At 38.2% G+C, this 27,682-nt stretch overlaps 4 protein-coding genes across 9 annotated transcripts; all 4 read right to left on the reverse strand.

The window, feature by feature from the left end:
* Positions 1 to 7,184, reverse strand: LOC135587153 (uncharacterized). The gene is made up of 6 exons (XM_065078207.1): positions 6,551 to 7,184; positions 6,222 to 6,436; positions 1,843 to 2,077; positions 1,674 to 1,759; positions 1,442 to 1,530; positions 1 to 546 (listed from the first exon to the last, which is right to left on the reverse strand). The coding sequence occupies exons 1-6, from the start codon at positions 6,908 to 6,910 to the stop codon at positions 278 to 280; spliced, it is 1,254 nt and encodes a 417-aa protein (XP_064934279.1). The 5' UTR covers positions 6,911 to 7,184; the 3' UTR covers positions 1 to 277.
* Positions 7,185 to 14,074: 6,890 nt separating this feature from the next.
* Positions 14,075 to 19,412, reverse strand: LOC135582146 (importin subunit alpha-1b-like). Its single transcript, XM_065078208.1, has 10 exons — positions 19,088 to 19,412; positions 18,849 to 18,945; positions 18,622 to 18,713; positions 18,387 to 18,518; positions 18,092 to 18,277; positions 17,836 to 17,999; positions 17,683 to 17,761; positions 15,379 to 15,507; positions 15,078 to 15,205; positions 14,075 to 14,971 (listed from the first exon to the last, which is right to left on the reverse strand). The coding sequence occupies exons 1-10, from the start codon at positions 19,298 to 19,300 to the stop codon at positions 14,596 to 14,598; spliced, it is 1,596 nt and encodes a 531-aa protein (XP_064934280.1). The 5' UTR covers positions 19,301 to 19,412; the 3' UTR covers positions 14,075 to 14,595.
* Positions 19,413 to 20,442: 1,030 nt separating this feature from the next.
* LOC135582150 (uncharacterized) lies at positions 20,443 to 25,015 on the reverse strand. Of its 5 annotated transcripts, none has more exons than XM_065078210.1 (9): positions 24,881 to 25,015; positions 23,875 to 24,171; positions 23,710 to 23,776; positions 23,588 to 23,627; positions 23,225 to 23,361; positions 22,863 to 22,930; positions 21,859 to 21,939; positions 21,138 to 21,199; positions 20,443 to 21,045 (listed from the first exon to the last, which is right to left on the reverse strand). In XM_065078210.1, the coding sequence occupies exons 2-9, from the start codon at positions 24,118 to 24,120 to the stop codon at positions 20,979 to 20,981; spliced, it is 768 nt and encodes a 255-aa protein (XP_064934282.1). In that variant the 5' UTR covers positions 24,121 to 24,171; positions 24,881 to 25,015; the 3' UTR covers positions 20,443 to 20,978. The 5 variants fall into 5 exon arrangements, with proteins under 5 accessions (XP_064934282.1, XP_064934281.1, XP_018686540.2 ...); XM_065078209.1 differs by lacking the exon at positions 24,881 to 25,015 and having other exon boundaries at positions 20,443 to 20,761; positions 20,941 to 21,045; positions 22,863 to 22,934; positions 23,229 to 23,361; XM_018830995.2 differs by lacking the exon at positions 24,881 to 25,015 and having other exon boundaries at positions 20,443 to 20,830; positions 20,941 to 21,045; positions 22,863 to 22,934; positions 23,229 to 23,361.
* LOC135587155 (uncharacterized) lies at positions 24,992 to 27,284 on the reverse strand. Of its 2 annotated transcripts, none has more exons than XM_065078213.1 (6): positions 26,943 to 27,284; positions 26,233 to 26,296; positions 26,077 to 26,139; positions 25,543 to 25,587; positions 25,407 to 25,463; positions 24,992 to 25,321 (listed from the first exon to the last, which is right to left on the reverse strand). In XM_065078213.1, the coding sequence occupies exons 1-6, from the start codon at positions 27,179 to 27,181 to the stop codon at positions 25,229 to 25,231; spliced, it is 561 nt and encodes a 186-aa protein (XP_064934285.1). In that variant the 5' UTR covers positions 27,182 to 27,284; the 3' UTR covers positions 24,992 to 25,228. The 2 variants fall into 2 exon arrangements, with proteins under 2 accessions (XP_064934285.1, XP_064934284.1); XM_065078212.1 differs by having other exon boundaries at positions 26,233 to 26,299.
* Between the last annotated feature and the right edge of the window lie 398 nt (positions 27,285 to 27,682).

Here is a 27,682-nt window from a genome sequence, read left to right on the forward strand (position 1 = left end):
TGTTAAAAGATGATAATAAATCCAACACGCCGACACAACCCCAAAGTCTAGTAGAAGTTACAAAAATTGTTTTCTAATAATTAATTTTCTTTCCTATGATATAGTTACATGCGTCCATGTGCCGTTCCAAAAGAAACATACTAATTTGTGGGATAAGAAACAACAAGATACATTGAGCAAAATCTATGTGCTATGGGTGTTTTTGAGTCCCAGATCGGAACAGAGACTCGGATTGATGCACATTAAATTAGAAAGAGACATCGATGTTAATATAAGATCACCTCCTAAATGTGTTGGAGTGGGAGAGAAAGAATCGGTAGTCGGGATGATCGACTTGCAGATGGCGAAGCCAGTCGTCCGCAGCCTGCGATAGTGAGCTTGCTAGCTGCTGCTCTTGCAGACCAGTGGATGTCCAAATAGACCCCCTGAATTTATATGAGGCCAGTCCAAAGACTGGCAAACACAAATTCACAGGCCGGTCATTGGAGTTCTTGCCATTCCGACTCGTACAAGAGTGAAGAACCTCCGAAGGTGGACTGGCGTTATCTGTCAGAAATGAGCACACTATTAGAAGGGGGAAAGAGAACCCATAGCACTTGCAGTAGCATCTCTATACAAATTTCTACAATGTAGCGATGTAATAATAGAAGTGCTTGATGGACTGGCTGACATATCCCCTCAACTGCTAATACATTCTTGTTAATTATAGTTCCCAAAATTCTACTATCAAGGGATGGGATACAGCACATGGAAGAAAAATATGATAGAGAAGCCTCTAGCCAAAAATTATGACAGCCTCTAATTATGAGTCCCGACATTCTTTAAATCTTGAAAGAAAAATATGATGCTACCAAAACACTTGTAATACATGCCATTTCTTGAAAGAAAAAAAAAATCAAACAGAGAAAACATAATGCAAGGAAGATATGCTCAAGTTATCTTAATCCAATGCCAAGAAAAGTTATCTTATTCCAAGCTATGAACAACAACATGAATGTATCTATATAGATCAATATATCTGTTCATTTATTTGGCATAAAAAAAGTTGTAATAGTGACTCTGATGGTGTGTCCTAACATCCTTGACAACTGTTTACCTACTGCTAGCAATGGCAGTAATGAACTGTAGCCCAATCCTGCACTATTTCAGGGGATGGTTCTTAACATATTATATGAAGTTCTCTTGGCACCAAGGTTTAATAAATAAAAAAGTGCATTCGTGCATAGTCCTTTATAGAAAACAAGTCGAATAACTTGAAATACTTCAAACAGAAATCACTCCTGTATATACCAACTTCAGATTTCAGTGTTCATATGACTCTCTCTCTCTCTCTCTCTCTCTGTGATGCTATATGGTTCTCCAATTTAATTTCTTTGATAAATATGAAACAAAGATGTGCTTCTACTTGTGCAAATGCATTAAGTAGCAATCAGATGCTTACCGCTAGGAGTAGCCAGTGAGTGGAATGTCAAAAAGCAAGCATCTAAGTCCTTTAATGTGGGTCCCATTGGTATCCTATATATTGGATACCTGCAGCATAAACATCATAAAAAAAAATAATGTATTTTATTGGAAGGAGGTTAATGAAACATCTCCAAGCATATAGCTTCCACAAAAATTGGCAGTTGAAGAAACATGATTAACAGTGATCCCAAAATTCACTGAAACAATACCAGGCAACAGACATCCAGCTTAATGGCAGCATATCACAGCTCTTGTATGTTTTCAGGTCAGGAAATTTATTTGCAAGAACCGATATCTACAGCCACATATCAGCAAAAAAGAATAAATATTTGATGTACATGATATTTCAAAATGTTAACGAAAGAAGACCAAACTTACCTTGTCAGCCAATGGTTCTCTTCCATACGGTGTATCCTTCTCAAAGTACTCAAATATCGGAAGAGTTGGCTTGGGGCAAACCTCAGTATTATCATTTACAAAGCCTCCTTGGCCAATGTGATTGGCAGTGCCCACGGATGAGCTTCTTTCTCTTGATTGGTTCTCTTCACTCCCACTGCTGCCCTCACTGCTGGTATCCAGGTAACAATTCCCATCGCTTTCTTCAGCAGATCGCCTTACAAAAAGCAAAAGAGTCAACTAAAATCTATAATGACTGTTTGACAAGATATCAGTGTTTAAGTGGCAGAGCAATACCATGAAATATTTTACCGTCTATCGTCGGTATGATCTATAAACAAGAGAGATCTGTTTTATAATACTGGAAACATGTAATAACTGAGCTCAGGGAATAGTAAAGTAAAAAATAGCTGTAACAAAAGCGTTGTAAAGGAAAAAATAGAAATATTTTCTTCGTCTAATTCTTATGATTGTCTGCTCAAACAAAATAACAGACATATATTACCTTCACAATTATCAATAGCAGGCTTATGACCTAGTGGCTTGAAGTAGATCATTAAGCGTTCATTCCTCTCTGATATGACATAAAAATCAGCTGCTAAAAACAAACCTAAGTACACAAATGAGGACCAGATAAAAGCATTATAATTGTGCTATGTAATTTAATAAAATAGCCAAAGTAAGCTCCAGATTCATGTTCAACTATCTCAAGTAACTGAACTCTATTTTGGCTGCATTTTTTAAACCAGATTACAAATCCGACACTTCCCTATATTCTTTCAGTGACAGTTTCATTTCTTCAATCACAACTAAAAACGTATTGGTCACTAACATGAAAAGATTAACACTCAAGTTTAACAAGTACAATCATTTTGGTGATCAATGTTCAGAAATACTGTACCTCTAAAATAGAGATTCTCATCCATTTTCTAGGAAAGACTTAATTTTTGGCTCCTGCCAAAAATAAAGATAATTACAAATCCTTCCTAACTAGTGTTCAACACAAATCCTTCCTAACTAACGTTCAACATTTTAAGGGTTATCCACATCTGAGAGACAATTGGAAGCTTCATCATGACAAAATATGCAAAACTTATCATACGAAGCCTAGGAGAACATATACAACACACCTGAGAACATTTACATGTTTTGTTATCCCTAGGGAGATTAATGACACTACAGAATTCTCTAATATCATTTTTTGTAGAATGACCAAAACACCAAAACCATGCAAGACAAAGAGCATTGTAAATTATCCATTGTATTGTGTGGTTCTTGCTGAAGGCACTGACAATATTAGGGGATTATGAAGATCCCTCCAATCTCAATTCTGTAGAATGATCAAAGCAGCAAAAACAATGCAAGACCAAAAGAGCATTGTAAATTGCCCAGTGTTTGCTGTGATTCTTGCTGAAGGAACCGAGGACTATTCACTAACCATATAACCTAGAGATCAAGCGGCCCCAACAAAACTTGAAGAAAGAAATGTGTCAATTATCTGACTACATGACCAACAATAGATATGCCATTAATAGGCCAGAAAATTATATTTATCATTATTATGATGAGTTGATGATCATTTGGGCTCCTGTGCAAGTGCCCATGTACTAAAAAAGCTTCAAAAACTATAGGCTACACTTGCCTAGAGCATCACATACCTTGGTGACCTGGATCGGTAAGTGTTTAAATATATGAATAAAAAAGATCTTAACAGAATAAACCAAATCCGAAACCGAGACTCACTTATCATTTAATAATCTTCAAATGTAATTTTGGCTAAGTAGCTCAAATGGCACCTGCAAAACTGGAGGAACAGATCCTGCTTCACTTATACCCGAGAGTTAAAAATAAATCTACTCTGCATCACGTAGTAGTTAGGTTGAAATACAGACATCTAAGTCATTATACTTAATTAGAATTAATTCAAGTGCTATTTTAATTTAAACATAAGCACCATCTCCAAATCCATTTAATAACAGAATACCTAACATGGTCATGTGGCTCAACAATAAACTCAATAACCAACATTCTGGATACTTTTCAAGCCATTTAGCTCCATCAAGAACAAGGTCGTTGTCATGCACTTCTCCACTATTTTTTACCAGGCTTTTTTGGTCTTCCTATTCCTCCATTAGGATTACTAATTTAAATTGCTTCAATTTTGTTTAATACGAGACTTGAATATTATCTAGACATGTCCGGATCACGTTAGGCAACTTTCAAGTATTGTCCTTCAGCAACTTATTGTTGCTTTTTTATTTCTTCTTTGCAACATCAGTTATAACAACAAAAGGATTGTGCTAGCGAGGTGACTTTCTTTGAGTGGACATGACCCAAAATGATTAACCTATTACAAATTATAGACTATTTAGCTCTCCTATCAAAGTCCATCCTTTTATATTATTCTGACACAGGACCATCGGATTAATATAATATAACCCACTAAAATCTAAGTGTCTGCACCAGGACACAGCCAATAATCTTCCACCGTGTGGTGACAAGGGATGAACATGATATCACACAAGAAATGCCATCTTAATTCATTACTGCAATGTTGACAGTGCTATCCCGCAGAGATGTTAGCTGGTATAATTTGTAAGGGTCTAAGAATAGTCCTAGCAATTGGTCTCTTAACTATGAATCCCACAAGAGGCAAATATAAGCAATCCTGGTGTTGCTTTCCAAAACAAGGTGTTAGTCTTGAATGAATCATGAATCATGTTTCCATCTAAAGGTCACAAAACCATAATAAAACAATACCCAAATTCCTAATTATTGTATGTAAGACATTTAGTAATCGGTTCAGCACATACTGTCTGTCTCCTTTATGTTTATGACAGGAACATACATGGACCATTTATAGAGGCTAGACATGCAACATGCGAACATCACAGAATGCGCAAGCATAGTACACCACTCCGGTGCCAACGCAGTGGCATATTATTGGCATCTCAATTCTTGGTGATCTCAGAAGGCATAAAAATAAACTCATTTGTAGTAACACCACAAAGCTACACCTCATTAGATCACTCAAAAGCCCTTGTAACTAAGCATGGCATACTCAAGGAAATAATAAAACATTTAAATGAACAACGAATTTTATAACAATTAAGTCATAAGAAAGGGTTATAGACCTGAGTTATTGCTGGCCTACCTCAATTAGTAGATCAATAGATGATGCTTAGTATAAAAATAGTATATACATCCATAAAATCATCAGAGATATACATAAACAACTATAAACAACCTTTTCCCAGGAACTCCAATAAATAAAAGCCAAAATTTTAAAAGATGCGCCCACCATCTATAGGTAGATTTGGACTCCATAATAATGAAAATCCATTTCCCATTAGGGGAACAACTTGGGCCAACACACTTAAAATAACAAGAAACATGACCAAATCACAATAAACCAGATTGGGAAATCCAATCCAACTAGGGTAAGTAGGGTTTATGAACTGCCAAGCTACCTGCTTAGCTAAACAGTTGGCATATATTTTTGTGCAAATTGCTCCATAGGATCAGAAACAATATGATATAGCAAATATAACAGCTTTTCACCTAGTTATTCAAACATCAGGCTTCAAAAAATTATGTGACGTGTCCTTTTTCACATATTTACATTTTTTCTACTATAATCATCACTTCCCAAACAATATAGTATGAAAGGGAAACAAAACAAAAAATGAATCATTTGATGCAATTAGAAGTCTCCTTTTAAGAAAAAATATACCATAGTTACATGAATACAAGCCTTTTCTAATTCTCACCAGAATAAGAGAATGCAGACTGACAAGAAAGAGCTGGCTTACGATAAGATGTTATGTCTGGTCTTTCTAATTTGCATAAGAAAAAAATAGGCAAGACACAGAGCTCTGAGGTGTCTTGCCTATTTGTTGAAAGACTCCACTCCTTGAAATGTCTGGTCTCGAGGTGTCTTTGCAACAACTATGTCTAATTATCGACAGTATAGGTGCCAAGAATTACAGTTCACATCCACAACAAACAGAGAGAAGGAATGGAGGTCCGAAAACAATTTATCATAAGACTGCTTGAATAGACACAAGTGCCAATGGTTAGAAACATCAAATCATTAAGGAGTACCCTAATGCAAACAAAAAGAAACCCTTAACATTGTTTCACCACGGACTATAGCAGTCGTAAGCACACAGGCATTGATTATAACCTCCCTTGTCATGGAAATTTGCACTTTGCTCTCAGCTCAGTGCAAAATTGCAGCAAAATCCTTATCTTTGCTTATAATTAAACAACTAAACAGTATAGATACTAACCCAAACTTCTAAATTACGAGAAAAGAGCACCAAGCTTTTTATAGGGCATAGTAGTTAGTAGATCCATACCCCGAACTTGATGTGGCCGCAGAGGTATCCACATACAGCTGAATGGCGGAGAGGAACGGCACATAGTATTGAACAACAGTATCACTCCCGTCCAGCACCAATGGCACCCCCGCCCCGTAAGCACTCCACTCCTTGAAAGACTCCCAAAGATCTCCGACGCAAAAGTAGGGCTGAGATTTCACCTCGTCGCCATTCCTCCATCGCCTCGAACTAGCCTGTCAGTGGTCAAGAACTCAGAATCACTCATCCGAACCAATTAATATGCGGGATCGATAGAAGCTACAGAAACAAGAAAGATGGCTCCTTTCGACCTAAACCTACTTCCGAACCTTGGAGAAGTACCGGGCGGGTACGACGGGTGTGGTGGACTCGAGCAACCGGTAAAGGTTTCCAACCGAAGACGCCGGTAGCGGTGGCGGAGTAGGAGAAGGAGAAAGTGAGGGAGAAGTTGACGAAGAGAGAGACCGTTTCGAGGAAGCATCATCCCGCTCAAATCTTTCCTTGGCCACCATGACCTCGGCCACGGCCTCCGTCGTCGCCACCGGGGACGGCCGGGTCCTCAGCGTCGCCTCCTCCTGCTGCTGCCGCTGCTGCTTCTGCAGCTCGAGCTGCCTCCTGACTGCCGGAGGGTTGTAGAAGCGGTCAACGCCGCTGACGCGAGTCGACGAGGAACCGCCGGAGCCAGCCATACCGGCGGGGCAAGGGAACGGAACCCGACGGGCTGTGGATCCAGGGGGAGCGTTCCGAACCCTAAATTTGTCGGTGAAGGTCCCTCCCCAGTCCGCAATTCAACGTCGTCAACGGCGATCGGTGTTTGTTAGGGTGTGCAGTAAGGCGGCTTTAGAGCGGAGGGTAACGGCGGTGAGAGGTCGACTGTGGTACTCCGCCTCCCTGATCTGGCGTTTGCCCTATTTTATCTCTCCCTTTCGCCCTTTGCGCAGAGGTCCCGCCACCGTCGGCAATTCCCACCCTCCAGTGGCAGGTCCCGCAGTCCACGTCCCATAGACGAAGGCAATATTGGTCGCTCATCTACGGACGAGCTCCTAAAATGCTTTATACGATAGGATTATGTCAGCCGCCCGATCTGTCCTCCGAATTGATCACACCCGTTCGGATGACCCAACGGGAACGGTGTGGTGATTTGGCATTGCAAAACTAGTGGTCCATCGTAGTGTCGCATATACTAAATATGCGTCCAATCGTAGAATTATGTTTTGGAGGTATGTACTCATCATTTCATGTACGCATCAGGTTGACTCGATTCGAGGGGAAGTCAATCGAGTGGACCGAATTACCCAAAATAGCCCTCACTGGAACACGAAATGACAAGAATATACGGAGAATAAGCGCTGGGGATTCCGCAAGTCGACGCGCAGGATAACCCTCGAGATTCGTGTCTCCGAGTGGATCGGACGGTAAATAGAGAAAGGCTTCCGTTTTAAGGTTGATGTTCGGTGGATGTTTTTGTTTATGTCAACAAAAACAAATACAAGAAATAATAATCATTGGGTATGGTTGCATGAAAAATCAATATCTGATTATTTTATAAATTATCTCAAGGTTTCAGTTGTCCCATCAGTTTTTTAAATTAAAAAGATTAAAAATATTTAATATTTATGTAAGAGAGTACATAAATTATTAAATAATTTTATCCCTCAAAACCTCTAGTATTAGGTTTTTATCACATTGTCCCTCTCTAATTGATTTTTATGATTTATATGAATGAGTATTTTTTAAAATAAGTATGATAATACCTTTGAATGTCATAGATCCATGACCAATTCGATTTGATTTACTTTTCACGGTTCATGTGAGACCAATTGGAATCAGATCAAATCAAATTTTGTTGAATTTGTGAACAAGTATAATATGATTATAACTCAAGTATAATCATGATATTATTATTATACTAATCTAAATTTTTTTAGAACTACTATCACATGATTCTAAGATTTTTAGTATTACTTTTTTTTATGATTTTATGATGAATAAATTTTTAAAAATAATATTTTTAGATTAAATCTATAATCGAGTGTAGCTCGTTCAATTTTTACCAAATCCCTAAACTTCTTTAGAATTACTTAGGTAATATAATAACATATTTAAACTTCTACAAAATTACTTAGTGAGATGATAATATATTTAGAATCACTTTTTCTATTTTTATATGAATTTAGGATATTAATTTTTAAAATATATAATAATTTTTTATTTGAATCTATGATCAAGTATAATACGAGTGTAACTCTTTAAAATTTTACTAAATCTATCCAAACTTTTTAAAACTATTGCGATAAAATGTAATATGCTTAATATTTTTTATTTTTGTATGAATTTATGATGATTAATTTTTAAAATAATTTTTATGTTGAATTTGTGATGAGTATAACTTTTCTTAAAGAAAATTATGAGAAAGCGAATAAGGATGACAGGGACAAGGATGAGAAAGAGGGAGAGGAGGCGACGAGAGTGGAAGGACGAGGAGTTGAAGGAGATGAAAGTAATTCCAAAAAATCAAGGAAAAATCTAGATTTTAATTAAATCAATTAAATAATTAAGATTGAGTTAAATCGATCTAGCTCAATTCAAAAAAATTATTTTAATTAAAAAAATTAAGTTAAGCATAGTCAAAAGATAATCATTATCTTTTTATAATTTTATTAAGAGTGTTAGGGGAAAATATCATTGACGTCTTAGTCAGCTTGATGTGGTCCGGACTCGTATATGTAGGGTTATTTGAGGTATCCTCAAGATGGAAATGTTGAGCTCCTTAGGCATCATCTATATGAAGATCGAGATCAGAAGAAGCTTCCCAACTCAATCACTCCGAACTCAACTTAATAACCCGAGATATATAAGTGCGGACATGAGTAGTTAAAGGAAGTCTTTGTTCCCTATGTTAAATGTGAGCTTTTATACTTAGTCATCATCTATATGAAGATCGAGATCAGAAGAAGCTTCCCAACTCAATCACTCCGAACTCAACTTAATAACCCGAGATATATAAGTGCGGACATGAGTAGTTAAAGGAAGTCTTTGTTCCCTATGTTAAATGTGAGCTTTTATACTTAGTCGTAAAAAATAAAAAAAAAACTTTTAATTGTCATTCTAATCATAAATGGTACGAAGCTTGTGATTATCTTTCTAATCATAAATGACTAGAAAGAAGCTTCATCTTCTCCTCCCTCTTTGCATATCACGGGGCAATAGCACAACGGATGATCACCCGATAATATATCTCTTATCATTTGTCTCCAAAAAGGTGTGTTTCGAGGCTCACGGCAGTAGCACATTTTGTTCTACATTTCCACCATGATCGATTTCTCTTTATATGGATCGTATTTTTCCAATGCATATACCTTGGGTACATTTTTCCTTGTGCCTCAGTCATGGCAGATTTTTTTTACATGGGTCATGTTTTTTCAACTCACGTGCCTCGGACACATTTTATCTTGTGCCTCCGTAATGATAATTTTTTTTTTCACATAAGTTAAGTTTTTCTAACTCACATTTTAGGCACATTTTATCTTGTGTCTTTACCATAGCGAATTTCTATTCATGCGGGTTGGGATTTCCCGACTCACGTGCCTCGAGCACATTTTACCTAGTACCTCCGTCGTGATGAAATTCTCTTCGTGTAGGTCAGGTTTTCCTAATTCACGTACCTCTAATACATTTTACCTTGTGTCTTCGTCATAACAGATTTTTCTTCATATGAGTTGGGTTTTCTCAACTCATGCACCTCGAGCACATTTCACCTTATGCTTCTACTATGACGGATTTGTCTTTATAGGGGTTGGGTTTTCTTGGCTCACACGTGTCGAGTATATTTCACCTTATACCTCCGTCGTGATAGATTTTTCTTCACATGGGTCGGGTTTTTCCAACCCATCCACCTCGGGCACATTTTACCTTGTGCCATCGTCGTTGCGGATTTCTCTTCATGAAGGTCAGATTTTTCTAACTCACGCATCTCAGGCACATTTTATCTTGTGTCTCCATCGTGGTAGAATTTTTTTTTTTCACACAAGTCAGGTTTTCTCGACTCACAGACCTTAGGCACATTTTACCTTATGCATCTGTTAAGGTGGATTTATCTTCATGTAGGTTAGGTTTTCTCGACTCATACATCCTGGGCACATTTTACCTTATGCCTCTGTCATAGTTTAGGGTTTCGAGGTCCTCCGAAAGATAAATAAAGACTGGCTAATCGAAGTAGGTCTTAGCTCGGCTCCTCGAGGCACGACTCAAACCTCGCATTACTTTACCTTATTCCTCTTTTTAATCCTTTACAACCTTGTGATTGTGATGCTTTATATACATGAAATTTCATTCCTTGAAGAGACAAGTGCCTAGCTCCTGTTGTGGCACTATAGTGGTCTCTTTGACTCTATCCACCATTCGCAAGTTGTCGCTCGAGGTGTTGAGCGTAACCGATCCGGCCACCATGCTAACGCCAATAAGCTGAGAAAAGAACATATGATTATTGTGAGGAAGGTGCCTTTATCAGTGATTCTACCGATTTTGTATGTAAGAAGGACATGGTAAAACTTCGGGGGTCCATAAGCAAAGTCTTGGATCATATCTTCTTCAGTAAAGAGACCACCATAAGGTAACATTAGTATAACTCCCTTAGGTTTAGGTTGTTTCTTAGCTTTCTAATGTTAGTCCTTGTCGAGAACCTGATCACTATATGGTAGGTTAACACCATCGCCCTTAGCTTGTTTAGTATGGGCTGACTTATGATTGTGCTATATGCCGAGGGGATATTGACCACCATGAATATGGTTATCAATATTTTGAAATATAACTTATCTCTAAACGTGACATATAGGTTCTCAATCCTAAGAGAGGTGATCGAGTCACAAATAAACCTTGTCAATGAAAAAGTCATAAGGGGTGAGGTCATTTGTCGTGAGCCTAAAATTTTGAAAAGCATCATAGTATAGAATATCAGTATAGTTCTTTGTATCAATCATGATCCTCTTCACTCGAGCATTAATCATCCTTACGGGGATTACAAATGCATAATTGTGGTTTGAGTCGAGGTACTCAATCTCTTCCTCTTTGAAGATGATTTATGGGTCATCTCCTATCTATGGGCACTTTTCAATGGTAGCTTAAGCGTAAGCTTTACGACCCAAGCAATTATTTCATCTTAAGACAGGTCCATCAATGATATCGTTGATCTGTCTTTCTATCGGCCCCTGAGGTGGGGTGAAGGTTCCCAGTACTTTTGAACAAACCGCCTAAAGTGTCCCTGATGAATGAGTTCTTTAATCTATTTTTCAAGTCATGACAATTTTCCGTGGCATTGTCGTAATCTCAGTGGAAGCGATAGTACTTGGATCTATCTCTCTTTGCCAACGAAGTCTTTATCGATTGAGGGTTTTTTAAGAGTCTCTTCTATTTTATATATAAAAGGACTTCAGTTCTAATCATATTTAAGAGGGTTGACTCGAGTCTAGAGAGAGGCAACTTGGGTTGGTCACTTCTTCGCTGCGATGACTTTGGGGTCAACGAAGATTGTATTTGATCCTATCTCGGCCTTTTGTATGTCTCTTTATATTTATCCGAGATTATGCCTCTGCAGCAAAGTATTGATTATCCTGAAGGAGTATCTCTGGTATCATCATTGGTGGCATCTCTACCAACAACTCGAAAAGACGAGAGCATAAGACTCATCATGGAGGTTTATATTACAAGTGAAGGATGAACATCTTACATGCCTCGGATCTCATTGATGAATAGAGCGATGAAGTCTGAGAGCATCTCATCCTCCCCTTACCTAAGTCTGAGAAGCATTACCACCGATGACTTCAGGCATATATTCTCGAGAAAGTGAAGTTTGAATTCTCTAGTGAGCTAAATGAAGGAACTGATAGAGAGTAGCTTCAGATGGGTGTATCATTCTCATGTCGGAGCTCTTAACGTAGTTGGGAAAACATGATATATTAGAGCATCCAAAGTATCGTATAATAACATTTGAGCACAAAAGACAGTGATATGCTATAATGGGTTAGTATTACCATCAAAGATCCAATGATAGGAGATGGAAGGTGGTTACAATTGGCTCATCTTGGATGCCATTGGTGAAGGACAACTGAACCGCGGTGGGGTTGGTCGACCCTTCTTCTCTAGATTGTTGGAATTATCCTCACATTTTTTTTAAGCATTGGTCCATTTGTCATAGTTGAAGACTCATGGAATCATTTGTCGAATCTATTGATTGGGTTTGAGATTCCATAGGTAAGGAATGATGGTGTGGCGACTTATTGAATTCCATAGGTAAGGAATGAGGTGCTTGCTTGACTGGTGGCTCGATAAGCCTCAAGCGCTCTTGAGATATTGGTATCGTATCGAGTGGGGGAACCCCAACGAGCAATGGTCTCGGTTTCGGTTGAGCTGTTGATTGTGGCTGAAGTGGTGGCATCACTTGTTGGGTTAGTTGGGGCAAGAGCGAAGCAACAACTTACATCATACCCATTAGCGTTTGCACATGGTATGTGAGGTTTAGGAATGCTTTAACAGAGACGAGCAGGTGACTCAAAGTCACCCCTAGGTAATTGAGTAAATGTTAGTATTGCATCGATGTTGGCACCGAGGTTGATGCAATCACATGTAGAAAGGGTAATTGTTGTCCCTCAAAGTATTGTGGGCCGAGGGTAGAGCCTCCTCACTTAAGCGTTCATCATAAAAGGTGGTAGGTGGACGTTCCTATAATATCGGGCCCTCCTTCTAGTGCCAAAATATTATAGAAAAATATCGTTCACATCTTAATTAGTACGATATGGTCCAAACTCATATATGTAGGGTTGTCCAAGGTAAAACATCGAGCTTTTTCGATACCATCTGCATTAAGATCTAGGTCGAAAGATGTTTTATGATCTAGTCCATTCGACGCTCAAGTTAGTAACCTAAAATATGTCAGCACAAACATGAGTAGTCAATGAAAATGCCTTTTTTTTTTTTTGTTAAATGCGAGCTTTTATACTTAGCCGGCAAGAAGAAAGCTTGTGATTGTCTTTCTGGTTATAAATGATACAAATAATGCTTACGATTGCTTTTTTGATCATAAATAATAAGAAGGAAGCTTGATCTTCTTCACGCTCTCTGGGCATCATGTGATAGTGACGTGTCGAATAATTAAGATAATTAGCTGATAATATATCCCATATTAACTATGAACTCCTATCGGGAACAAGTAAGATAATTCCCTTTAAAGATTAACTGGCCATCAAATGTCGGTCAGATGATTTCTACATCTATTAGTGAGAGGAACGTATTTACACTTAGGTAGATGAGAATTTATCCCGTAAAGTATGTTTTTTCATTCGTTTTAGGAAGAGTGCACCATAAAATATAATGGACGTATTTGTTATCTGATTATTTTATATATCATTAAGTTATATTATATTTGATTGATGTATGATTTTATTTACTATATAAATTTTTTTATTAATTTTTGATAAAAATGTTTCATGTTATCATTTTTTATTGAATTATTAATATTTATATACATAAATATTAAAAATTATTTTTATAATTTTCCGAAGATTCTTGTCAATATATACGATTACATGTGTTTTTATCTCATATTTGCTTTTAGAAATGTTGACTCTACGATTTGATATTTAAATTTAAAAATTATAAATTATAAATTATAAAATGATTATTTATTTATTTTATAAATATAAGAAGTGACATATGGGCTAAATAAAATTACCATCAATCGCTTCTTTAATCCTAAATCCTAAATTTTAACGTTACGAAAATGAGACTGAGAGTGACTGTGTTACGTGGAAAACCGAGTGTTATATGTATGATAAAAATGTCAACCAACCAACATAAACTGACACAAATTAAGGTATTTCCTTTCCTCAAATACTTTTGGAATATCTCAAGACTTGCAAAACAAACTACACTATACCCAATTGGTAAAGACCTTCCAAATAAGCAAACTCTGACCAATAAACAAACTCACTCGGACGATATAAAAATCCATGCTAACACCCGCGGCTCATCACAAGTATGTCCTTTGCTTACCTACAAATTAATGAACCCGTTGCATACCATCAATCCAAATGGCACAGAAACAAAATGTGCCATCAGACATGACATCCTTTGTTGAACCTTTGTATCAGTACCACCTTACCTCGATGAACACCAGACCAGACTGACCAACACGAACCGAACCGACAATGACAGCGACGCAACTCTCCTGGCTGGAACCGTTTTCTAGCATGCCAGAAGAGGACAACCTTCTGGTCTCCAGAGAAAGAACCTGCAATTCTAAGCACAATAAAATCTTTTAAGGTGATCATCAGCCCTTCGGTATTATGGATGTCACCTGGCATCGTCACCGTACCAATTCTCAGCTGAAGTTGAATCCACCAGAAGGAACTGTGTTCTGGCCACTGTTTCCAAACTGAAATCCAGTTTGAGCAGCATCACCCGTAGGCATTGCATCGTCTTCCTCCTCCAGCCAATATGTCTCAAGAATCTTCACAGCTTTCTCATAGATCTCGGTGTTATCATGGCTCTGAAGATTCTCGATCTTCTCCAAACCCTCAGCTTCATCAATCAGCTGAGCATACAAATTCACGGCTCCAGTAGCACCCAAGTTCTTCTCCGCTTCACCAATCTTCAAGATATTTTCGAGCCCTTCCAAGCAAACAGTTACGATCCTGGGGTCTGGACAAACCAGGAGATCGCACAGGGGCTTTATACAACCCTGGCCAACTAGATACCTGGTTCAACAGATAAAAACCAATTAATCTAGGAGGACATCAACCATGTACAAACTTTAAAAACAAACAAAAATATTAGCAAACAGAAAAGCTATCATGCACATACTTTATCTGATCATGAGTACCACCGGAAGTTGCATTGGAGATAGCCCATGCAGCCTCTTTCTTGATATCAAATTCTGCAGTCTGCAGAAGATGGACTAGTGGAGCAATAATACCAGCAGCTATCACAGCCTGCATTTAATTCAATTGAGATATATGAGATTATGCTGATACAACATTTAAGGAAGTTGAAATGAGAGAATCAAACTTGCAATACTGTGCATTACCGTTCTGATACCATTTATAAATACCAAGAAATGCACATGCCAAATAAATTTAAGCTTTATCTATTTCATCAAACATACCTGAATTTGCTCTTTGTTCCCAGCTGTGATATTTGATATGGTCCAGCAAGCTTCCTTCTTGATGCTTTTCTTATGATTGTGAGTCAAGAGGTTCAGAAGACAAGGAAGTGCTTGGTGGTTGATAACATACTGTAATGAAAACCACAAGTTATACCATTAGAAAGTAACGAGAAAATTGGGATATAGTGCAACCATCTCAAAGAACAGCATGAAGTATATTCAAATACAAAGAGCAAAGATACAGAATACACAAAATGAAATAAAACATATAATACATAATGATAAGATAGAGGAAAATAGATCATCATATGCATGCATATACTTGTCAAGTGTAAATTGGCATAAATTAATTTCAATCATTCATTGACAAAAGTTCAATCAATTTGTGAAATTTTTTTTAACAGTGACTTCTTCAATCTCTTAGGAAACTTAAGAGGAAACAACATAAAAGTGAAAATAAGTCACTCATTTAACCAAGTGCAAAAATTCTGTCGAATCAATTATAACTTACATATACACATGTAGAAAGCAATCTAGGCAAACTATGGTTGGTGTATCTCTAATCCCTTGCAAAATCCTAAGATCCTTGAATTTAAAAAAAAATTTCACTTTATAAAAGTGATATTTTCCTTGTACCTTCATCCTTAGTAGTAAGTACCTTAAATCATGGAGGGCATCACCCACTTTTTTGCAATCCAGATACAAAATCTTATTCCAACATTTCAGACTATAAAAAACTCAACTCTTCTATGATAACTCATCAAAATACCAAAATTTCAGCATTTGGCTGCCTAACACTTCATAGTTTACTTTTAATTTTTCTCATGTCAATCTATTGACAAGTAAGAAACAACAATACAATGATTGGGAAAAAAAAACTTTTAATTATCGGTTTGATAGAGGATAAGATGAAAAAAAATCGTTTTAGATGATATGAGCATATGCTTAGAAGACCTCCGAATATAATAATCAGAAGAGGTAAAATGATTAATCTTAGTAGTACGAGAAGAGATCTCAACTATAGCAAAAGACTCATGTAGCTGATCCCAAATAGTTGGGACTTACGACTTTGCTGTTATTGTTGTTGTCAATCTATTGACAAAATACTATTGTTAAATTCAATGTTCAAATATTAGTTTAAAAGAGCACCTCAATGATGACGGAATTTGACATCCCAGGTTATAAAATCTAACAACTACGGACACTACACCACCAAAATAATTAAAAAAAAACAGAAAGATACATCCCAATTTAATCCCGCATCTGATGTGGGAGGAGAATTGACTAGAGCTACATGAGCTTGCTATTCTTAATTTTGGCTCAAGTGTTTTCGAGCATTGGTTTCAAGCCTATCAAGTTAATAAGTCATTGTTGCGTCATGGATCAAATTAATAAGTCAACTGAAACACTGCTTTCTTCATAATAGAAGAGAGAAATGAATTGACATAATCAGCAACAAAATTTCCAAAAGTTGAAAGATTAAAAAGTTATAGTCTATCTTCAACTTGGGTAACACTAATTACTAGTTAACAACTTGTGGAATTTCTAATTTTAAATATATTTTCATTGATTTCCTGGTATGTGTTTTTAATTATAATAAGGATGAGTTTCAAATCCAAAATTCAGACTCCACACTGAATACACAATTACAGAATGCATCTATAAGAATTATTGTCAACACAATGTGTCATGTGACATGAAAGAGATTAGAGAACCCAACCAAACTTAACATCAAACATGTCAATGTAGAACATGACATCTTTGATCTTGGACATGCCACCAACTATTATGTGGCCATAGGAATGTCCTAACTATTGTCATTTTTTCTTATCACGGTTTATAAATATATTGCTTGCATTAGATCATTTGAGTGATGAACACAACGAATTGATATTACCCATACCCCACACAAAACATTGAGTCCATCATGAGAATATTAAACATATCTTAATTCCAAGGTGCCAAACATTCACTTCTCAAACATAGCAAGAAATAACAACGATACATGTACCTCAACAAAAGATTTCTTTGTTTATGCATTTCAAAATCATGCAGGTAAAGTAACTTCCAATTAGCAGATCATAATTTTATTAATTACTCGTGTATGATGCCATTCACAAAGATCTCGTACCACATGCACAAGCTATTGGCATCACCAAGATATGATTGTCAACCAAATGAAATCTTAAATGTGTCTACTTTCATCAAAGTAAGTTGCAAGATAGATCTAACTACCAAGACAACAACAATACAACAAAACAAGTAATGCAAAGCATACAAAATTCAAAAGACTATGTAGCATACCTGTGTCTGGACATCATCTCCAGTGACGATATTACCAACAGTTCGAAGCGCTGGAATAAGTACAGAAGGAGAAGGATGGCTGCCATAAAAAAAACATTAAAACATAAAAAACCAAAAAATAACAATTATAGAATAAAATTACTAGACACATACAGAAGAAGCTCCACAAGACGTGGACAAACACCAGCCTCAAGTACAGCTTGTATTTTGTCATTGGTACCATCAGACAGATATGACAGCGCCCAACATGCATCTGTGAGCACTTCCTCATCATTTAAATGGATTAGCCGCTCCAGGGCTGGAAGAGCAGGTTTGACCTGCTCACCATAAAAATAAATAACGCTTAGCGCAAACATGAAATGAATTGGGAGAACATGAACAGTACACTAACACAGCACTTAGTATTAACCTGCTCAAAGGCTGGTTGTGGCTTTCCTCTGCAAAAGTTTGACAAGGTCCATGTGGCATTCCTTAACATGGAGAGTTTGGCATGCTCGTTCAGCTGTTGCAGAAGTGGGAATAATGCCCCACTGCTAAGGACAAGATCTCGGCATCTTGGGGAATCACCAGCCACATTTCCCAAAGCCCATACCGCCTAATTATCATACAATATATCAGCTAATTTTTCGAACACAGAACACAAAGCAATAGAAATAGAGGCACCAAACACATGCACACAGGCCCCCATGAGTAACATCATTTACCTGCTCGCGGACATCGTCACTTGGGGAACTGAGAAGTTTAACAAAAATGGGCACTGCTCCATGATCTATCACAACCTTGGTGTTCTCAGAAGTGCCAGAGGCAATATTGGTGAGTGCCCAAGCTGCTTCAAACTGCCACATGCCACCACAAACAATAATGAAAGAACAAACTAAAGCATAACAGCAAGAAAGATCACCATCAAGTCGATTTGGCTTTGGCAGAAGAAATACCAACCTGAAGTTGAGGATAATCTTCCCTCTTCAGAAACTCTACAAATCGAGGAACAACGCCCGATTGTATCACCTCCTCGATCGGAGGGCTCCGTTCTGGTGAAACAAAACAACTAATCAGTACAATTGACACGTAAAACAATTCAAAATGGATAACAATATTTGGGATGAAAAGAAAATTATAAGAGGTGGAACAGCTAAACATTACAAATTTCCTGATCAAAATAATACCTATCGAGAGCAATTTACGGAACTGCGTGGTGGCTTCTAACTGCAGAGTGCTATCATCAGAATAAACACCCGCCACCATCGCGGGAAGACTTTCCAACTGCAAATCACCAGACCAAAGACCAATGTGAGGAAATCGTGAGCTCCGAACCCGAGACCTTAACCTTCGTACCAGTAATCATATCGATCCGGACGAAAACCCTAAAACCCCATAGAAATCGAAAACTCGGGGCGGAAATCACCTTTTTCTCTATGGTGGAGGTGTGGGTCGTCGTCTGGGGAAGGGACAGCGCCTGCATCCCTTCCCGCCGCTTCTTCTGCAGGCTCTCCTCCCGCCGGTTCTTGCGGATCTCTACCATGTTGTCCTCCCTCCGCCGCCGCCCCTCCTCCGCATCGACGGCCACCTTGTACTTGTTCCGGCGGACCTCCGCCCTCTCGCTCGGCCTCAGCGACATCCTCCTCCTCCGCCGCGCACGCCTTCCGCAAAGCGAGAGATCGAGCAAACCCTAGGCGACGGGGAGAAGGCGAACCCCAAATCCTAGCGGAGCCCGAAAGGAATAATTAGAGAGGAAAAATTCGAGGAAGAGGAGATCATTTTATAGACTCAAAGTAGGTGTGGGTCCGTTCAAAGGGAGGACGAGGAAACCCTAGATTCGAAATAAAATTTCAAACTAGGACGACGCTGGAGATCGACACCCACTAGTCGACCGAAGGCATGCGCCGCGGGCTCCACTAAATTCGTGGTAACAAGCAGTTGGGTGACTACGAAGAGTGTCGGTCGGGAGACCCTTCGAATCGGACACGGGCGTAGAGGTGGCGCAGCATACCACGAGCAGGAGGTTAAGTAAAAGCGAACCGGTCAATGTGGCGCTTTACGAGTGGACGAGACGTGGGCACCTTTTGCCATGTTTACCGTGGTATCGTTATTACGAGAGTTCCGAGTAGTAACGCACCGTTAGAATGACGTGCGTACTGACGATACGTTTGAATTTACATACAAGAAAGGCACCTGGAGTTACTCTTAATCACGAGAACGCCACTCTCTGTTCGTGGCATGACGGAGACCGTTGGATGGAGAGCGGTTCGATAGCACATTCGATCATGCCCGTAACTTCTGCCTGCCTCGCTCGGGGAAGGTATGATGAGTTGGACGAGTAAGCTTGTTTCAGATGGCTCGAACCCGGTTTAGGTTTTACCTAACCCGGCCTAGTTGAACCAAACGCCATGTTTGCTCACATCCAAATCCAAACGCCATCACCGTATTTGATATAATATATATGTATATATATATAATATTATTCAATTATAAATAATATGCATGCAAATTTTCTTATAGAATCAATCGATAATGGTTTACTCACATAGAACATCTATAAAACTTGTAAAATTTAGGGTCACATCAAATAATTATTATACCATCCAACTAAATGATTAATAAAATTAATTAGATATTGAAAACATATGCCAAGTAGCTAAATTCACTATCATTGTTTTTTTTTATTATGACAAGAAATTGTCTAACAACTATCAAAGCTTCTTTTTTATGTTTTTGTTTTTGCCCCACTACAGTTTGATTTATATTCTTTGGCTTTATAGGGAAAAAAAGGAAGTATTTGTCCTTTAAATTTTACCATTGTATATACACTAGAAGAATAGCCAAGACTAGTTTTGTGGGAAAGTATAACTTTCCATGTAGCTTCCATGCATAGCATTTCCTGCTTAACTTTGATATCTTTCCTATGCAAAAATAAATTCCGTGATAGAAAAACTATTCTGCCACTTACAATGCTGCGTCGCATCGTATATTTGAAGTCGTCTGCAAAGATTCAGCCCGTCATCGATCTAAAATATGCTTCCCGGCAGCCACCGTTGGGCGTTCCGCCGCAGGGTGTGTGTATTACTGCATGCATCCTCCACTGAGCAGAATCAAACATGGAGTTGAACATTTGATCGTACTGCTGTATCTATACAGAGATGGATGTAATCTGCAAGCATCCTCCATTGAGCTATAAAAACAACATGGTTTGATGGTGTTGCTGCATGCATTTCAACAGCAAAACATGAATCGAATATAGTTTCAGTAGATGAATACCACCTCATAATGATGTCAAAGAAGATTAGAAGAGGAATCTCTCAGCTGATGCTCCAGTCTCGGCAAAGGCAGTGAACCTTAGCGAGGGCTGCCATATAGTCATCCGATCTGAGGCAAGATGAATCAGATAGCCATATTAGTGAATGATAACCAAAAATATATATGCATGTAATATGAACTAATCTGGAATCATTATGAACCTTGATCCATATGGGCACTGGCATGCTGCAAGAATTTGAAGCTTCGCCTCATCCGTATCATTCTATACATGCAAAAACATAAGTCCACAACACAAGTCTATGCTGTAGCATAGAAGACTAAGCACTGATTTAAACACCTTGCACATTAGTTCCTCCACCAACTCGATATTTGCAGTCACATTTAAGTTCTTGGATACATTTAACGAAGTTGATGCCGAGGTTCTATCAGTTATTATAATTGTAGACATTTTATACAATATCAGTTGTCTGGTCGAATGACATACCAACCTAGAGCTGATTGTATCCAAGTTATAATATCGATCATTCTTGTCCAAGATCTTATCTTGTAATACTATCTAATTGTCGAGGTCCATGGGTTCCCAAAAGTGCTAAAAAGAATAGGCTTCCAATGATAACAGTATTACATTTCTAGATCTTAGCTCTAAATCTCATACATCGTGGATATTATTTGACCATAGTCATATGTTTGAAATCAATCTTCTTTTTAAAAAAGAAAATGATTTTATAAAATGACATGGTTTCTTTAAGATGAATTCTCATATCCTTGTAGGCAGTTAATAGACCATAAAATTGGGGAAAGAACATTATGTTATGGTTTTGCAGGACTACTGGTTTCTTTGATATGGTAACGCTAATTATATAAGCAACCTATTAGTGGAACAAAAGTACTTTGCAAGAGAAATGCTTCACAATTACAGACCTGAGATTCATAATAAAGACCAGCATATAGAGAAGCATAGAAATATTCGTCCGCTCGACCGTTGGCAAAGATTTCAACTAGCTGGAAGAAAAAAGAGGGGATAACTAGTGTCATTATAGGAACATGAATTTGATTATTTATATCGATGCACGACTATATCAAAGCTGATAAGTAATTCAGAATCTTGCTATAGTAGCCTGGATCTGTAGGTAATGCATGTTCAATCATTTCCAGAAATAAATGAAATATAGGAATGGAAAACAAAACAAAATTCATCTAAGCATCTACTTGATTACATGACATATAGCAAAGGACGAGGTTGATATGTTTCTTCTTCCATTTATGAGTGCAAGATAGGCATTCTTGCTTCCCTTTTATGCTTATTGATCTGACTCTTATTTTTATGGCATATTTATTCATTAATTTAATTCCTTCTTACCATCTATCACTTGAAATTCATATGAAACAAAGCCTTGTGTTTACTCTTTCCACTTTAAGATGGGACATGAAATTTGTACTTCAGAATATTCTTGGTGGCGATGAGAGCATATAGGACAGCGACCATATATTCAAGTCACATAATTCACTGAATTTAGATGTGCTTCAGCAAAGCCTACTGTCTCCATCACCCAATGAACATGATAAATCCAAAAACCTTAAAGACCATCTTGTTTCTTGTGTGGTTTCTAGCAGTGCATCATTTCTTGTCCTGTTTTTCCTTTTTCTTGTGGAAGAAAAGAGTGTTTGACATCAACAATAAAAAGCTCGTTTTAGTTATTTGTCCAAAAGGAAAAAGAAGAAAGTTCAAACTGGATCCAGTTCAGTCATTTTTCCAGTAGCACAAATTAAAAGTGACGGATCATAAAAGTAGATGAGACTAATCAACAACTACATTATATGAGCTAGAAGACTTCTTTTCCAGCTTTCAAAGAAATGGAAAACAACATTTTTGTTGTCAAGAAACATATAGCCCCAAGAAATATTTAAGCAAAGCTAGACCAGACCTTCTTAGGGTCCCCACCATCTTTAAACATACTATAGGCTTCACGCATGACAGGCCGTGAATCTCGACCTACCTGCAGAAGTATTTGCACAAATCAAATCTATATCGAACTCAACAGTATTTCCTGCTTTCAAAACAAACTATACTTAGCAACTGCAAAATTATCACACATGGTAGATTTAGAATAGATGATTTTTTGTTGCAAAAGTTGCTTGTTTACTGCTTCCCTTGCTAATACCTTACTCAATGTACTGAAGCCTTTTTCTTCTTTTTGCTTCTCGGTCATTTAAAATTCCTTTTTTTTTTCCAAGCTCAAGAATTACTAAGATTCCATGAAACCCTGAACAAAGAATTCCTACAAACTTGCCTCTAAGAACCTACTCCTAGCATCCTCCACCCCGTAAAGCTGAGCTTCACAAAGAAAGCACCATATAGATTCTTCAGTGTCATTTGGATTCTTCGCAACATCCAACCTGAATTGCTCTGCGCCTTCCTCAAACCTACCAAAGGAAAAAGAAAAGGTCAAACCTGCCAATGTGTCCACACACTTGTGAACAAAGAAGTCCTAATATTTTCTAAGACCCCAATTACCAAATACCAACCAATATACTGGTTGCAAGCGGTCTTCCACATTAAGCATTAGTCTTTCTTAGAACTAAATCGCGTTGGGGCAAATATTTGTTTCTTGGCATGAAAAAGAGTCAATTCGGGACAAAGAGACAATACCTATTCAGGTAATAGAGAGACAATCCACGCTGCCAAAGATCTGAAGGAGAATCTTGACATCAAAAAAGAAGGAAGACAAAGAGGAGGGGAGAATAAGAAAGATGAGAAGTCTATGAACGTACATGCCTTCTGCCGCGGGTCCAACTCAACGGCTCGATCGAACTCGGCCAAAGATCCACTGACGTCCCCCTGCCCAGCTCCAATGTGCTCCAAGAATCAGCAATAAGCCCAAAGAGGAGAGGAAGCAGGACTCACGAGAGGGAGGGGGGATCGACGACGCCGCGTACCTGCCTGAAGAGCAGCATGCCGCGGCGGACGGCGAGGGAGGCATCGCGCGCAGCGCCGCCGCCACCCGTCAAGGCGTCCCAGATGGAGGCGGAAGCCGTCGGCAGGAAGATCCGGCGGGGAAGCGGGAGGGACGGGAAGAACGCCCTATGGCGCGGGTTTTGGAAAGGTAGGGGATTGATGGCGGAAGCTTCGGTTCCATGGCGGAAGGAAGAGAGGGCAGCAACGGATAACGTAGAAGAAAGCATAGGACATCAGACTCGAACCTTTTTCCGCCTCTCAAGGATCCTTTAAAATTCCTATTCCATTTAAAGATAAATAAAAATAATTGAATATGAAGGGCTCAATATATTAAAATTTATTTTTTTTTAATTTTTAATTAAACTTTCTTAATTTTTAATTTAAATAGGTAGATTTGCAACGTTATCGAAAAGGAGAGAGAGGAAGTATGAAATAATGAGGGGTTGTATTTAATAAAATTTTATTTTATTATTTTTTTAATGTAACCGTATGAATGAAGTAAAGGATTACCAATAACAATCAATAAATGAGATATTATAATTATTATTATATTTTAAGATATTTCATCATAATTATGAGAGTCAACTCGGTGGATAATTGACAACTGATGGGGTAATTGATCAGACAAATTTTAATAAATTTAATAATATGTTACAGGTTTGTTTTTATCATTTATTAATTATCATTTCCTTATTTCCTTTCCAATTCTCCTCGCTTCCCTTTGCCTTCCTTTGCTCCTAGCCATGATAAATGATTTTTTTATGCTAATAATACTCAAATACCTGTTTCTTTAATTTAACCTCATCTAAGAAGCAAGGATAGTGTCCAACAATATATGTATGTATATGTGTGTGTATGCAAACCCCTTACATTTCACCACTCAGACCCTAATCATGGAAGCTAAATCGAGGTTGCATGTCAAAACCTGTTTACATCTCTTGCAGAAACCAACCAAATATCCAGTAACTCTTTCGAGCAATAGCATACCCGTTGTTTGCCGCGCAACCAAATCCCGCGCCGAATGCCTGAGATCGTATCGCGCAACCGGAAGTGCTAAACCCATGCATTGCATGGAACTCAATAAGACAGACAACACGATGAAAAGCAACCCCATCCAAATTTGAAATGATTGACGTAGCAAATGCAAAGAAGAATTGTGCGACACCAACAAATTCACCAAGTCAATCACACTCATTAATCTTTTCACCCTAATAAACTGGACAAAAACTAAAATCTTTCTGGAAAAGATTTCGGTAAATACCAGATGACCCAACTTTTTGGTTTGATGAGTTCTGATCTAGTTCTGATTGGCTGCATGCCATCATCCCAGTGTGATCAATCATAGCTAGCATTCAGAAACTTCAGCAACTCGTTGCGGTTGTTCTCTGCCATCTTGTCTTCCTTTGATTTGTCAAGCTTCAAGAGAATCTGAATGATAAATAGAAGCCAATCAATCGACCGAGACATTCTTAATCGACTTCAGCAAAAAAAAAAAAAGAAGAAGAATTCTCACCTTTTTACCAGAAATAGCACTGCGTCGGACACCATCCTCTTTGTCACGACCAAGGAACTGAACCAGAAGGAGACAGGCAAGGATAAGTCAAAAACTCGATGAAGCTCGAAGAATTTTATAGTGCATCTAAAAATACCTTTGATAGTTGCACAGGGCTGCTGCAACGCTCAGTTTGCTGCTTCTGTATGCAGCTCCCATAGCCAAAAAAATTCACCAAGCAAACATGACATCCAGCAAGCCAATCCAAAGACCATTACCCGTTTACAGACCCCAGCTCCCATGTCAAAGAGCCAACCAGAAATAGGCAGCAAATATATTAAGGACTTTATAAAAGTATTAAAACCTGAAAAGTTCTATTGCTGCTCAAGAACAGATGCTTCCGAGTAAAAACTAAGAAAATAAAGAAAAGCACAGGAATTATCGAGACAATGACTAGTTGAACCAACTATAATGGTGCCCTGTGCCCACCCTCATAAGCAATCTGCCCTAGTCTGACTTTAGATAAATTAGGTTCTTTCCTCATTGTTGCACTTCATTAGACATCCACAACTAGTAATCTATAAGCCTTTAACTATATAAAACTTTCCAAAATTTGAAAGAATTACATCCTTGTCAACCAAACAGAAGACATGCAAAGCAAACAGACACAGGAAAGAACATAATAGCTTACCTCCTTATGCTTCTGTTTTTGATGCTTGTGTCTATGTTTTTTACTTCGCTCTTTATCCTTGGACTAAAGAAGAAATATATAAACAGTCCAAGTTATGACACTAAATTTATTTTAGTATGCTGATAACATGGATTCAAACAGTAGGGTACAACTCACCTTCTTGGATTTCTCATGCTTGTGCTTCTTACGACGGCCCTCACTGTCGGAATAGCTTTCATCACTGCTGTAAAACAACAATGGCCATTAAGACATATTAGCTTAATGACATGCTTGAAATAAGGAAAAAGATAAATAATTGCAGAATGATGATGAACCGATTTAAGATTTCCAGCATTGACATTCATTGAGAAGTTTCCATATGAATGGTTCATGGTATAACCTATTTACCTCCATCACACATCTGCTAGGCACCCTAAACATCAGGTCATGGTCTCCAAGCCAAGGAGAATACAGAAGAATAAGCAACTCAGAGAGATGTTGCACATGACCCATATGTGATTTCTTAGCCAAGGAAGATTTTGACATGTTTTAGCTTGTATCAAATATGGAATTCACAATTGTAGCTGAGACATCACACCACCGATCAAAATGCCTAAAAACGACAAACCCTAGAATTCGAACTATGCAGTTTGCAGTTTGATCAAAGAATTTTTCCAGTCTCCCTCTTTAATCTCAAAGGGAGTATTCTGGATTTGATGCATCTGCACGTCTAGATCAACAAGGAAAAATGAAATCTTTACATACAGGAATTTCCAATCACCAAGAATTAATCCAACAGACTGAGAAATTTGAGGACGGGCGACCTGACCAAAACCCTAACCCTAAATCGACGAGAAGCGAAGAGAAAAATAAAGGAAGCTACGCGCCTGTAATCACCGCTGTAGGAAGACGCGGAGTGGCTGGGAGATCCGTGCCTGCTCTTGCGCCTGCGCTTGCCTCGCGTCCGGTGATCCTTGCGAACCTTGAGATCGCCTCGATCACCAGAGCGTCGGTGGCGGCGGCGGCGATCTCGTCGCCGAGAAGTGGAGGAGGAGGAATCGGAGACGGAGGAGGCGGAGGAGTGAGAAGAATCGGAGGACGACGATGAGGAGGAGGAAGACACCATGGCCGGCGAAGGTCGAAAGCTTCACCCGTTGACCCCAACCCACGCCTCCGCAATCACCCTTATTCACTCTTATGATTCCTCTCTCTCTCTGTCTCTCTCTCTTTTCTCCCCTTCGATGACCGACTTCTACACCAACCCTAACACACGTGCAATGCATGTGATAAGCTCAAGATAAGAATATTCCTCTTTTCTTTTTCTTTTTTTTCTTTTATTTTTTGTGTACAAGAATATTAAGATTATTAGGATTTAATCTATTCTTGAAATTAAACCTCTTTGACTTTTATAACTATTTTCTCTCTATTTGACCATATATAATTATTAATTATACCATAAGCAATATTTACTAATTTATGGGTGCTCTCTTAACAGTGGGCCTTCTCACGCAATAAACAGCCCACCTCAGTCGGGCCACAAAATTTAGAAGCTTGATTATCATATCCAAAATTATGAGAAAAAAGATGGAATTTATTCCTTGAAGACATTAACATTCATCAGTTGAAT

Source organism: Musa acuminata, chromosome BXJ1-8, assembly GCF_036884655.1.
Source record: "Musa acuminata AAA Group cultivar baxijiao chromosome BXJ1-8, Cavendish_Baxijiao_AAA, whole genome shotgun sequence".
Lineage (NCBI taxonomy): Eukaryota > Viridiplantae > Streptophyta > Magnoliopsida > Zingiberales > Musaceae > Musa > Musa acuminata.

Excerpts from the sequence above, each read along its gene's own strand:
- LOC135582146 (XM_065078208.1), bottom strand. The coding sequence starts at position 19,300 with ATGTCGCTGAGGCCGAGCGAGAGGGCGGAGGTCCGCCGGAACAAGTAC. Across the intron at positions 17,762-17,835 it reads CGTCTTGTGGAGCTTCTTCT|CCATCCTTCTCCTTCTGTAC; the intron begins GTATGTGTCTAG and ends TTTTTATGGCAG. Across the intron at positions 15,508-17,682 it reads GAGATGATGTCCAGACACAG|TATGTTATCAACCACCAAGC; the intron begins GTATGCTACATA and ends TTTTCATTACAG.
- LOC135587155 (XM_065078212.1), bottom strand. The coding sequence starts at position 27,181 with ATGGTGTCTTCCTCCTCCTCATCGTCGTCCTCCGATTCTTCTCACTCC. Across the intron at positions 26,140-26,232 it reads AGCATGAGAAATCCAAGAAG|TCCAAGGATAAAGAGCGAAG; the intron begins GTGAGTTGTACC and ends TTTCTTCTTTAG. Across the intron at positions 25,588-26,076 it reads AAAAACAGAAGCATAAGGAG|AAGCAGCAAACTGAGCGTTG; the intron begins GTAAGCTATTAT and ends AGCTGCATACAG.
- LOC135587153 (XM_065078207.1), bottom strand. The coding sequence starts at position 6,910 with ATGGCTGGCTCCGGCGGTTCCTCGTCGACTCGCGTCAGCGGCGTTGAC. Across the intron at positions 6,437-6,550 it reads CCGCCCGGTACTTCTCCAAG|GCTAGTTCGAGGCGATGGAG; the intron begins GTTCGGAAGTAG and ends GACCACTGACAG. Across the intron at positions 1,760-1,842 it reads GAGAACCATTGGCTGACAAG|ATATCGGTTCTTGCAAATAA; the intron begins GTAAGTTTGGTC and ends ATGTGGCTGTAG.
- LOC135582150 (XM_065078210.1), bottom strand. The coding sequence starts at position 24,120 with ATGCTTTCTTCTACGTTATCCGTTGCTGCCCTCTCTTCCTTCCGCCAT. Across the intron at positions 23,777-23,874 it reads GCATGCTGCTCTTCAGGCAG|GGGGACGTCAGTGGATCTTT; the intron begins GTACGCGGCGTC and ends GGAGCTGGGCAG. Across the intron at positions 23,628-23,709 it reads GGACCCGCGGCAGAAGGCAT|ATCTTTGGCAGCGTGGATTG; the intron begins GTACGTTCATAG and ends ATTCTCCTTCAG.